Below are 13,881 nucleotides of genomic sequence, written 5' to 3'. Positions count from 1 at the left end.
AGGGAGAGAGAGAGAGAGAGAGAGAGAGAGAGAGAGAGAGAGAGAGAGAGAATGCAGACAGGAATAAGAGAACATATTAGTGATTTCCAACTCCACGTCATATTATCTTTTACCAGTGAAATTCAAATATGTCTTCTCACCTCCCTGCCACAGACCAGTTATACTCTTGACTAAACTGCTCTAAATGGTCTTCAAACTGACCTCCTTCCTTCTACTTCCAATCCAGTCTAAACAGCAGCCTGAGGGATCTGCATCCGGACATTTCTCCAGCATGCTGGTTTTTCCCAGTGACTACCCCTGTAGAGAATTCAATCCATCCTCCTTGACCAGCCCTGCAGGGCCAGCAGGCTCTGGCTCTAGCCCAGGCTCCAACGCTAGCACATTCCTCTACCTTTGTCCCCTGGCTCTAGCCAAACTGCACTGCGGTCCATGCTGCAATGTTCCAAGCCCTTTCCTGGGAGGCCTTTCACGGTGCTCTGCTCCATTACTCAACCTTACACAGAGCTGACTTCACACTAAATCTCATGCTAAAGCTCCGGGCTCAGTAGGCAACTCCTCTGAGCACCTCTACGGCCTATTCAACTGTGCTATCTTTAAGCCATCTTTCCCCTCAATCCAACTGTTTGTTTTAACCGTATGTTTGTTACTTATCTACATATGTTTACTGTCTCTTCCCCTGTGTGACAAGGTCTATACATATTTTAAGTACTGTCTTATTAAGTGGGGCCTAGAATGACATGCATTTGGCACCCAATGTGATTTTGTTAATGAAGAATCATTGAACGGGTGATTATGTGGGATGGTTCATCAAACCCAAAACAAGGACTAGATTGAGCGATTCTTCAGCAAGTCCTGCCTCGACTCCCAGTTCTGTGTTCTGCCTCACAATGATTGTTAGTGTCTTTCCAGCTAGGATAAGATCTATTAGTATGAAGTTGACGCTGTTCACCAGCAATCATGTTCAAACTCAGTTCTGTGTGAAGAAGACATGGAAAAGGTGAAAGCCATCAAAGCAGGATCTTTTGCTGATTTCATTTTCCTAACCTTAATATTATTCCGTCTGAGGTATGGAGGACTGGAAGAAGATGGAGTACTTGTGAATTTGTCACCATTAATTTTACATTGCCACTGTTTTTTTATTTTGTTGCCTAGTAACACAGGAAGTTATTAAATTAAGTATACCTCACAATGCATAGTATGGTGTGGACATAAATGGCACAGGCTCCAGAGAGGAAGCCTGACAATGAATATTTTGATTAGATAAAACCCGGGTCAAAAAAGTCTCCCTTATGACTGCCCCTGATTGTTCTTATTTTTTAACCATGCATATTGGAGACTTTTTCATGAAGAATGAAAAAAAAAACTGATTGAGTTGGTGTGTTCAAAATAAAAAAGAAATCTACCTTGGTCTAATTGCAAAGTAGAGGAAAACTGGCTGGGCAGTGTAGAGTATAAGAAGTGGCTCAGAATCCTGCTGGATTTGCCCCCACAAACCTGGCAATTGTTTCAGACATCCTCTTTGCTCGTGGAGCCAGTTCTCATCGAGTGTAAGATTGTTACCTGGGGAGAGCATAGCTATGCTTTTCTGAAATCTAGTTTCCTCCCTCAGGAAAAAAAGATAAAATTTCAGCAGTCTTTTCCCTCAGAGAAGACAAAGGCCACAGTGGAAATTTCCTGCTAATTCCACGAGGACGTGCTGGCATCAGCATCTTCCAAGAAAAGGGATGGAGTATTGCATCACCTTTATTCCCAGTCTACCAACTTACTCCCCAAGAGGAGATTCTGGGCATGGTGTACCATTCTCTTTCACAGATCTGCCAAGTTGGCATTTTGACAGCAAATATTGGCAATAATAACTTCAGTGTGTTAGGAACTCTGAGGGTCTATAGATTGGGAAGGCAAGTGTGAGGAAGGAATGGAAAAGGGGAAGAAAAACATAAAATATTCCATGAAAATAAAAATGTTTAATTCACACTACACAGCCAAAGGAGAAGATTTATGGGTGTATAAGGAAACCAATATCAACGTCATGATGGCTCTTAGGGATGCAGTCACTTATAAAACACATTCCCAAAGCTATACCACCAAACAGATGTAAATATTTTTAAATTATGGAAACATCCTTCATCTTAACTCATGGATTCTACACCTTAGAATTTCATAAACCGCTCTAATCACTCTCACAACACTTGAGAAATCAACATTTATGTTCCTATTTTTACTCAATAGAGTGAAAATAACCTGAAAAAAAATTAACACCTACCTACTCTACAGGTATCGCTATCTCACAAAGTAAGTAACATTTTGTATCAAAAACTAGGTAGGCCAGAACAGAACAACATAAGTGAGTGTATGTAGCTGTATTTTCCAATGAACTGCTTCTCCACAGACAAGGACACTGACTCAGACCCAGCTATCAGCGGGCAAACTCAAGCACTGCAAAACAGGGCTTTACTTTACCAGAGCAGTGCGGCTCACCAGCGACACAGTCCAGCTCACGCCTTGGAACCTCCAGCTGGCATTTTCTCCCATATCACAGGGCAATGTTTATTGGTTCTCAAAAGAAAGCACTCTCAAGTTGGAGGAAGATTAGCTAGACTTCAGTTCTTCTATGAGGAATGTCATGAAAGGGGCCCAGTGCACACGTAGGGCTCTGAAGGCCGAGCTCATTTGCAACCCAGGAAAGACAGTTTCAGGCTTCCGTTAGAAATTTCACCTAACTTGAAAGGTGGAAGGAACACAGACAGGAAAGGTGGAAGGGTGGAGACAGTCCTGAGGAATCACCTGTACCAACAAGGCAGTACAGGTTCAAAAAGAACTTCAGCTAGATCCCTGCACTGCACTGCAAGGACGTGGTGGGAATAACAGGAAATGAGCCCAGGAATGAAGCCAGTGATTAGACATAAAGGGTTTTAATGGAGAGACTTGAGGTCCTGGACTTTGCTGCTCAGACCCTGAGGCATCATTGACAATTATGGTGGGAAAAGAGTGGAGTCAACATTGTGCTTTATCTAGATCCTTCTAGAGATGTGAGACAGTTGGGGGAACATTCCAATTGGCATCTAAGGAATCCAGTAAGAAGCTACCTTTCGGAGTCAGAGCGCAGAGAGGGAAGGGCAGAACAAGGACAAAGCACCGAGATTAGAAAGAAGAAAATTCGTTAATAGAAGCAACAGAGTCCGAAGGAAGATTTGTGATGAGACTCCGAAGTCTCACTTGAGGGACTAGAAATAACTCACGGAGGCCTTTAGTGAGTTGAAGATCATAGAGGAGTTTGCAGTGTTTTGTCAACAGCAAAATGCAAAGTTCCTACCTCTCAGGAGTAGGCCTGCTAAAAACATGATCTGAAATATTGCAGAAATCTCTTAATATGTTACAAACATGAGAATGTTAGGCTGCCTCAGGTGAACTACAGGACTTTGCTCCCAATACTCATTGGGGGAGGAAGGAAGAGGAGCAAATTATAACTACCTATCTAGCAACCATCCTTGGGAAGCATAAGACAACCCATTTTCTAGAAGAAAATGAAGTCCAAACATAAAAAGTTACATTTAGGGGGTGACTTAGATGCTCACGAAGATCTAGGACTCTGATACAGTCCTCCAAACATCAGGTCTATTGCTGTCTGTGAATGAGACAGAGCTCTTCATTAGAAAGACCTGCTGGCACTTCAGCTGAGTTCTACTCCTTTTGTTGGACTTCCTTCACTGTGTCCCCCAGACATGTTCCTATGCACAATGAAGACCCATCACTGGCTCTTACCCTACACAGGCCTACTAACTATTTCCTCCAAAAGATCAATAAAAACAACTTCACCCAAAAATATTGATTGTGCTCATTCTGGAACATAGAGGTTAAGAAGAACACAGCCATGAGAAAATGTATCTTACAAAAGAACCATTTCTGTTCCCCAGGATCTTCGGGAAAAGTTGAGGAAATCACTGCTATGTAGCCAGTCCTGATACGTAGGATACAAACTTCATGATGCCCAATGGGAAAGACCTGGGGTTGTGGGGTTTTATTAGAAGGCAACTGTATTATATTAAATCACATCTACACAGCCAAAGGGAGTATTAAACAATCACGCTGGTTGATTTATGCAGCAACGGGGGACTTGTTAAATAGGCAAAAGCTGTTGCCTTGATCTCAAAACAAGCAGAACTGAGTAGGACCCATCTATTTTGGAAATCATCACATCATGAATTCATCAACCTTTCATGAAGACAGAGATCAAAGTGGTAACCTAGTCACCACAATCCCTTCACGAGCCAATGCACCTTGTCCAGTTCCCAACCATCTACTTTTCCCTAATGAACACTTTATTCTGTAAACTTGCCTCTGTCCCCAGCCTGCCCCCCTGTCTTTCTATCCCAGCCATATGGCGGTGTTGGCTGATTCATCCTCTGTCTGCCCCACGTAATTCCTTGAGGCACATTTGTGGATACAGGAGGCGAGGCGCAGACGGAAAGGAGTTAAGGAACCTATTCAAGGTCACGCAATCTGTCAGTGCTTCAGTCAGAGTCGAGCAGGTGCGCTCATGTCCTGTCCCAACCCACCTGCAGACAAAATGTGTATCTGAACGAAATGTACTCTGACAGTGGACACATCTACCAAAATAAAGAAAAAAAATGAAGCAATAAAAGATATCTGGTACCTGTATTGAGTCCCCCTTCATTGTCAAAGCAAACTGAAGCTCTGGCTTCCAGGTAGGTTACAGTAATGGCCCTTGTAGCCTCTATAATCAACTTGGATGAAATAGTACTGCGTTCATTGTTTAGCATTCTTTCTCTACCACGTATGTCCTGAAGTTCGAATGCTTACTACAACACACTGCCTTTTAAAAAAAAGCTACCAATTAAAACAGTAACTGGCCTCCTGCTTTGCCTCTTCTGAAACACAGTGAACCTTGGGTTCCATTGTGCAAGGGGCCACGTCGATATTTTTGCTGTATCTCGCGTTAAAATTTGAAATCTTCACTGAAGCTTTCTGCACAGCTTCACTCAGACCTCTGCAACCTTCCTATGTAAGGAGCTTGGGTTGACTTAGTAATTTAATCAGCACCCAAACAAATTTTTGTTTTCCTCTACCTTTGATAAAACATGGCATCCATGCAGAAAATCTGAACTTATGAGCACTTCACACATGCTGAAAAGGTCTGACAAACAGATGCTTAATCTCATCAGGAAATAAAGAACTTGTAAGGAGTGCTACGCAGATACACCGAGACAGAGAGAGAAATATTCTGTCCATGTGAGATATAAAATAGTTAAAAACCCACCACAATCACCTAACTAGTACAAAGAAAATGCTTGATAAATATCTAATGTTTCCCTAGCTGCTTTGAGAACAGAATAGAGCATCTGATTCAAAAGGCATCAAATGTAATGATATTGTAAGTTCATTTTGCTTCCGGTCCATCCCAAATGAAAGGATGTTAATGTTTGAGCTTAATGAACTTGAATCTCCTAATTAGAAAATTTGATAAATACAAAAGACGGTATAAAATGGGTTTGATTGTGCATTTTAGGGAACTTCATACAGTAAGATTACTTATAAACCCATCTAGCTACCCTCTTCAAACAACAAAACAGAGACTGGGTGGTAGTGGTGGCACATGCCTTTAATCCCAGCATTCAGGAGGCAGAGAAAGGCAGATCTTTATGAGTTTGAGGTCAGCCTGGTCTATGAAGAAAATTCCAAGAGAGTCAAAAGCTGTTACACAGAGAAATCCTGTCTTGAAATAACAAAAAAAAAAAACAACCAAACACACACACACACACACACACACACACACACACACGCAAACTAACGTTTAGAACAAGACAGTGATACCCTGTCACTGCCTCTGCCATTCTCCTATCCAAGTATCTTCTGTGTGAGCCTGGATGGTTCCTGTGTGTGTGTGTGTGTGTGTGTGTGTGTGTGTGTGTAGCCCAGAAAATAAATCAACACTTCCAGGAAAACTTCCTTATTCAACAAATCAAGAAATCCTCTGTGCCTGTGTTTGTCGTTGAGTTATTCCATTATTATCATGTTTTTCTCTTAACTAAGGCTATCCATAAGGAGAACCGTCATCCTAATTACTCCGTTAACCATCTCTATTTTCTCTACGAAGACTAGACCCTAGTAACTTCTCAATACCCACTTAGTAAATAAATGTGTATGCTACAAGTAAAGTGCTCCAGATCCCTGTTAGGTTGTTAATCACATGGAGGTACGCAGAGTCTGGAAATGAAGCAGTGAGCCTTACATTTTTAGGCCTAATGGCTTTGAGATCACATGGAAGAGAAATACACACAGGAATCTTCAGATAGAGGGGAGAGCAAGACTCAATCCTGCACAGCCAAGAGGTGGAAGAGATCCTAACATAGGAAGACATGAAGATAATGTAGGAGCTTGATGCACTTGAGGAGGGCACTTGTGTCTGAGCTAAATGTAGATCATGCCAGCTGTCACCGGACATCACCACGCTGTCATCACCAATGCTCCATGTATGCTGCAAGCCTGGTGTCTCTCGTTTGGACTTTTCTGCACCATTCCTCCCCAATATCGAGGCAAAGGTTCTTTGAAAGCTGGGAGGCAGCAGGCTCTCGAGAGCAGCCCCTTACCTGCTGGTTCTGGTAGGCTGTGACAGTGGTGAACACCGTCTCAGGAAAGTTGAAGGTTTTCACCCCATCCCCTACAGGCACAGGCTTGGTGGGTGAGAGATCACTGCTGAAGTCTTTGCGGATGACATGGACTCGAGGCTGGTATTTGTGCATAGAGTGCAGGATGATCTGAAACGGGGAGAGGGAAGATTATGGGAGGTGTGTCTTAGAGTTGCCTGCATCTCTTCAAACTCCTGTGCGAAATAAATCACAAAATGGAAGCATTGGAGGCGAAGGAGAAAGAGGACAGATTAGGAGTGGGATGCACAGGGGGCTGAAAATCAATGCACTTCCTTGTGGCGAGAACTAAGCCTCTGGGTAGCTTTACTTGGATGGTAGATGTGTTTCCTTTGTTTAATTGGAAAAATGCTGACCACCCATTCTCGTGTTAAGACAACACTCCACTAAAATTTCCCAACCTCTGGCAAGTGACACATTTTTCCTGCCACTTTCAGTTTCTCAGCAGGTGCCCATGGTGTCTTTAAATTCTTCACAGAGCTATTTGCACTCATTGAATTTGTGGACGTTATTTTATGTCACAGAAGTGTAAATGGTGTATCTGTGACTTTACCATCTAAGAAGATTACTCTTCCCTCGAAGAAAATAGCCATAGCAACCACAAGGAGGGCTGGCACTGACTGAAAATCCAGTACATCTTTTAGGGCCAGAGATAAACTAATAGCATCCATTGTTCTGATTATACCAGCAAAGCTTACAGCTTTCTTAACCAATCAGCCAAAATGCCCTGTGTTTCTGTCTTACCTCCTTGATTGGACTGTGAGTCCCTGGAGCAAAAAGAACTTTGTCTGATAAATACACACTGATACATAGCAAATACTTGCTTAATGTTAGATTTGTAATAAATGAAATTTAAGTGGAAAAACCATTTATGCTTAGTTACTTCAATGGTAGACAGATTCTTATTTTACCTATTTGAAAGGACCTGGGGATAATCAGCTCTAAAGCAAAAGGGGAAAGAGGGGGTAGGGGATAAATGGAATTCGTTAACTCACGTGTCCTTGATCATCCAGCTCATTGTTGGTCAGCTTAAGCTTGTCAAAACTAACCACCTGTCTCATCCAGGTGTCTCCAGAAGCCAGGGAATCTGGGTGTATATAAACCCTTGGAGGCACAGGGGAGTCGGCATTGCCAGCTACCATCCACTTGGAGCTATGGTACACATATCTGAGACACAGAAAGAGAGGGGAGAATTTAGAGACAGATGCATGGAAGAACGGAGGACCAAGACACAAAGAAGAAGGGAACAGAAAAGATGAAGAGATGACGAGAATGGAAAACTGATGGGACTGACATGGAGAATATGAATGAGACCAACAGAAATGTGGATAATGAGGGGGGAAAATGAAATCGAGATGACAATGGACAATGGGCTAGGGAATGAGAGAGAACTGTTGCGGTTAACGATCAAAGCCACAGCTCTCACAAGGAAAACATGCTACAAGTCCCTTTTCTTTCTCCTCCCTCTCTGTGCCGTGCACCCCTGTGTACACACAGGCATCCTGAACCCATGTGTTTAGCTAAAGAAAAGGTATTTTACTGCAACCTTTCACCTTTCAAATGCAAACCATACAATCTTTAGCCACTTGTTCAGGATTTTGTTCCTTATTAAAAACATCTTCCATATTGTCCTATAAAAAGCAGCCATGTGCAGAGACCTTCCAAGCTCTGACTCGTTAACCATTTCCTTGCTAACCCTCTGAATCCTATGAGGCATTTCAATGGGAACCACTCCCAGAATCACCCTCAAATATTTATTTCTGTGCTCACTTTAATGAACTTGGCTTGGAAATTTTTCTTTGTTTACATCATTTTCCCAGCATGCCCCTGTACATGACATAAAGATGGCAGCAAAGAAAGTCTATTTTCCCAGGCTCACCAGTTTTCCTATGGTCCTCAAGACCCATCCCATGTATATGGCACCTCCTTGTGTTTCGGTTCTAAAGGACTACATGTGCCTAGAACTCTGGCAAACAGAAGCACTTAGACAGAATCATAGCCTCCAAGATTCTCTTTAACTTACTAGAATTATTTTCTCTCCTAAGCCCTACAATGTATACCATCACTCTCTTGGCTAGCTCTCTCTTCATATCATTATGATCCTGGCTTCTCCATTCATATCTTACCTCCCAGTTTAGAGGCTTAGAACCAAGTTCTCATATATTAGGCATTTTAGAAAATGCACCTCTGATTTGACTTGGACCTCAAGACACTGAGAAAGCCACAGTTTATTATATATGCCATCAAAGAGACTTGGAGAATACATTGACATAAATCTGAGATAAAGTTATTTATCAAACTTACTCACGCCCATATTAAGGACAGTTGTTCCCCCGATAAGAGTCTCTTCTTAAATTCTTTCCAATTTTTCAATTTGTTTTTCTCCATCTTTTCAAGAGTGGCACATTAAATGGGCAATTGAATGTGTCACACTTGTCTACTTCCTTCTCAAAAAAAAAAAAACCTATATTCCAACTCATTAACCATTTTAGAAGACAGATCATTCAATGTGTTCATCATTTTAACCTCACCTCAGTTATATCAGATTTAAGAAAAGGCCACTTAATATCTGCTCCTGTGGGGGACACAGTAAAATTCTATTCTGTCCAGAGACATGGGGAGGATTTGGAAAAGCACTTATTGAGTTCTGCTTCCCTATTTTTAGTTATTGTTTCCCGCCTGGTACTCCACTACACCCACCATTGTCATATCCTCTGCCCTTATTCACCTAACGAGTTTAAGGAACTACCTTGGGATACTGGTGATGTCTACAATTCCATATTCCAGGATCCTTACCTGTATCTTTTATTGTCCACAGGCACAATGTCCATTGCTATATAGTATTGCTGGTGGGGATCCAGGCCAGTGATTTTCACTCTCATGGCAGGAAACATCCTCCTGTGGAGACGAACAGGGTCATGAGTTTAGGAGAGGAGGACGATACAGTGGAGTATAAGCTTAAAGTGTCTTCTCACTGTGTATTTTAAGCACACCAATGATCAATATCCACTAATTCCCTGGATTGACCGATTATGATTTTACTATAAATGATCACTGTGAACAATGATAAAGACCAATATTGCTGAAATTTCATCTCTTATTAGCTTAAATTTAACCTACCTCATGATTCACACACTCAAACATACCTGGCTCTGCTTTATATTTTAATTAATTTTAGTAGTATATATAAAATATTTACTAAGTTTATTTGAACATTATCGCTGAAAATTAATTTCTCAAGAAAATAACAAAGCAAAATGAATTGCTCCTCATCTCCAAACAAAGGGCCACTAAAGGGTTTTTTTCAATGCATAAAACTGAACAAAAATTTCTGCAATTTCTCAGGCTGTCAACGTGTGTGTCAGAGGAAGGACCCCATGGAATAAGAAGCAAATACCAAACGAAGTCTAGTGGCCTCTGGGCAATACCTTGCTTCCACCACAATGGCTTGTTAAACTTGCCAAAACAAGTGAGGTCAGGATATGGCACTTTATAGCTTCTCTCATAACTGAAGAGAGGAGAGGGCACAGCTCAAAAGAGGTATTGGATTTCAACAAGTCTAGAGTAAAGCTTGCCATTCTCCCAAAAAAACTCCAAGAAGAAAGAAAAGACACCAAGCGTATTTGCGTTAAACCAGACATTAAAAAGTGCTCAGTTCAAACATTTAGATTGCCCTGACTGGGCTTTAGGGTACTTGGACACAAAATACAACATTAAGCTTAACCATCTGGGGCTAGTTAATCGAGCTGAGCCGACCACGGTGCTAATGAGGTCAAGGTCACAAGCTTGATCCACATATGGCCTAATTGGCTTTGCTCCATTTCACGGCCATAGACCATGCCCTGACCTCAGACAGTCATTTTGCAAATGTGTGCAAGGCTTTCTATACAAGTCTCACATTCAGTCCTTACTCAGGAAAAGTAACCCATAAAGCAAATGTTCCCAGCAACAATTCTGTGCCATGAGAATCACATTTGAAAGGCAAGAGATCTCTGATAAGGATGATAATGAATTCTGAAAGACTTGCACCAAATGCATAGCCATTCCTCCTTCACACTTGATTCTTTTCCAGTCATTTTATATTTTCTCTTCCCATCCTCACAACTTTAATGAGAAGGCCTTGAATTTTAGTCTTACCGATAAAATGTAATGAGAGCTACACTCAATAACATTCACTATGAGTCACACACTTTGATCTACACCAATTCTTCCAAACATCTGAGAACCAAAGTCTATACTTTTAAACACAGAGCAATACTTGCCTTCTTAACAGCAAGAATTACTATTCTCCTCTATGTTTTAATTACTAGAGGGCATCTGGTGAGAGACAGAGAGAAAACTTAGTATTGGAGGCAAGAAGCTTGCCTCCCCTTAGCCACCTCCAAAGGCTGTACTACACTGAAAGTAATAGATTTATTTTTGCCTTAATAACTTCAAAGAAACAACACTAGATATTTTTAACTTGGTATTCTTTTGGGAACAGTTATGTACTTCTAAGTACTCAAATTCTAAAAGATGACTTTCAGTAAATCATTCCATTCCTATCATCTGTAAAACAGAGCAAAGGCAGTAGATTAGATTGACTGCGCACCTGCTTTAAAATTCTGCATGAATTTTCTGAATTCTCTAGGTACTGCCCATTTTGGTGTTAGTATTTTAATACTTTATACAAGATAAGTCATAGAACAATTAAAAAGAAACTATCTTTTATATCTTATAAAGGCACTGTGTTTGGTATTAATATTATGGCTAAATGTAGGTCAGTTCTGTCTTGTAAATCCATTAATCCCAACAAGCAGCTCTGTCCATGGTGCTGATTACACTGATGGGTTGAAGTTTCCCAAATTGAGGGCTCTATACAAGCAACCATTACAAATCAGCAGAAGGACAGCTTGGTGTGTAGCAAGACGTAGATGGTGAATAATATTTCCCTAGTTGCAACAAGACATGTACTCCTACCTACCTAACAAGGAAAAACAGAACTTCAATATGACTGAGAAAGAAACTGCTAGGGAGTATGTTGGTATTGCCAAGAATCAAGATGATTTTCTGAAAATGTATGTGCAGAAGCCCTGAAATTAAACACGGAAAGGTTGGAGGTGCACCAATGAACTGAACTCCAAAGTGTGTAGAGTGAGGGATGATATCAGGAAGAAGACTGTATGGCAAATACAGACCCAACAACAAAAAATATTAAACCCTACTATGCCTCTCTCTGCTCAACCTCTCTATCAAAAGAAAATTCCCTTAATTTCTTTGTTTTCCTCCAATTTTCAACATCATAAAAGTAGAAGAGGAGAACACTAACATCCAGGTAATAAGAGGTGGCACTGAAGATAATTCTCTTTCAAAGTTGATCTACACAATAAGCCTTTCCTTACTACCAGAAGTGGCCATGCATTAAGTCTACCAGGAGGTAAACAAGGCAGAAATTTAGGTTCATTTAATTCATGGTTTTCAGATTTGTATTGAATTTGTTGGTTTCTCTATATCCATGGAGATGAACTATTCATAATAAGTGTTTCCATGAAATAGTGTGCAAGCAATGAGGTAGCTGGAGCCTTTTCATTCTCCTGATGTATACATCTATAAAATATATAGATCTCCTTTGAGAAATAAAATACTGTAGTCATGATTCATTTCAATAGCTATTCTTATATACTGAAAGGCCTAAGCTGAATTCAGTTTTATCTAAATCATCTTTGCTTTGAGTCAGAGGCAACAACAGCAACTACTAAATGGGAGAATTAATAAACAATTATGATCATTATTTTAGAGCAACCCAGATGCATAAATTTTGAAGCCACCATCATTCAATAGCCCTTGCCTTCATCAAAATTATTAGCCTTTTTCAGTCTTCCTTGCCTTGTACCCATACAAAACAGTCACATCTCACTTTGTAGGATTCGTGTGAAGTTCAAGTACTATGTGTATATTCAGTGCCTGGAGCAAAATAAGTGCATAGCTATGGGAAACTGGAGGATGCTAGTCAAGTCATGATTTGACTAAAGGAGCCTCTTCAAAGAGAGAGAGTGGTTTCCAAATTTTTATTATCTTGGGTAACTAGATTCACAAGAGACTCTCCTAATCATCATGAAGTTTATATGATAATTTCAAGCCAACAACAAAACACTCAATGGGTATACCAAGCCCCATTTTTTTTGAAGGTTTATGGTTACTTTAGTCTTTGAAGATGTATACTGATTTCAGAAAAGGTGTCTTGAAAATATTGCATGGGGGGTTAAATACTTGCTTTGGACCTAACTTTTCTCTATTATATATCAAGAATTAGATGAAGAAGTATGTTTGAACATGGGAAATGTTTGTGAGTGTAGAGGTGATGCTAGATTTGAGTGCTTAGAGAAAAACAGCAAAATAATGGCAGACACAGCAAGACCACATGAGCAAATCTAAGTGCAGAAAAGCAACTTCAAGGTTGCTTGAGCTTCGCTGATTCTGCCACAGATAAGTGGGAATGGGCAGAATGGGGCCCACTTCTGTAGTGCCTTTGGGTTTGGTCACTCAAAGGAATATCCTTACCTGCCTGCTTTGGTGATGATCATCTCTGTTCCAATATCATGGAACCTCTTCCAGAGGTCAGCACATTGTAGCTCCACCTGAATCTCCTCCATGGTAGTCATGGTAGCAGGCACTGGGCCTGCGGCACCAGACACCAGATCAGCGTGAGCACCAAAGGAACAGGAGGTCCGCTCGGTGAGCACCTCGGAGTCTGACCCAGTGCTCTGCTCAGAATCTGAAAATGGAACAATGGAGACTGAGGTGAGAAGCTGCCCCGTTGCCTACATACCTGACTTTAAAAGAAGGGGGAGTGGGAGACACGGTGGGCTTGGGGAAGGAGCAGGCAAAAGGAAACTTGAAGCTGGGAAGCCCCAGAGCACAGTGCTCAGAGAATTTTATTATTTATTTTATGGTTTGTTTTTGTGATTTATGACCTTCTTTCAGGTTTTGCATTTCCAATGTGACATCTGGCATTTTAGTAAGGTCTAGCCATAGATGAAGAAAATTGGTCTGCAATAGGCAAAAAAAAGAGTACCAATGTCACCATGTGGGAAGAAATGAGGCCAAACTGGAGTGACAAAATAAATGCCACACTAAATGAAGCCCACAAGCACAGAGTCTCTACATCTTGATCAGACTGTTCGCTTGTTGCCCCCAGCGTCATGTCTTCTCACTCCCTGACACTTGGCATCAAAGT

The 13,881-nt window shown here is 41.1% G+C and overlaps 1 protein-coding gene across 1 annotated transcript in view; it reads right to left on the bottom strand.

Moving 5' to 3' along the window:
• The window catches only part of Tbx15 (T-box transcription factor 15), a 99,266-nt gene that overhangs the window by 29,004 nt on the left and 56,381 nt on the right, over nucleotides 1-13,881 (bottom strand). The window contains exons 2-5 of the mRNA XM_041638165.1: nucleotides 13,206-13,419; nucleotides 9,462-9,563; nucleotides 7,661-7,832; nucleotides 6,609-6,776 (exon numbers count right to left, since the gene is read on the bottom strand). Coding sequence (XP_041494099.1) covers nucleotides 6,609-6,776; nucleotides 7,661-7,832; nucleotides 9,462-9,563; nucleotides 13,206-13,419 — 656 coding nt within the window. The remainder of the gene's footprint in view (nucleotides 1-6,608; nucleotides 6,777-7,660; nucleotides 7,833-9,461; nucleotides 9,564-13,205; nucleotides 13,420-13,881) is intronic.

Source organism: Microtus oregoni, unplaced genomic scaffold (assembly GCF_018167655.1).
Source record: "Microtus oregoni isolate MIOR12 unplaced genomic scaffold, Mior012 000054F_ref0000373, whole genome shotgun sequence".
Lineage (NCBI taxonomy): Eukaryota > Metazoa > Chordata > Mammalia > Rodentia > Cricetidae > Microtus > Microtus oregoni.
Note: the sequence above shows the minus strand (reverse complement) of the source record. Positions and strands in the feature narration are given on the sequence as shown.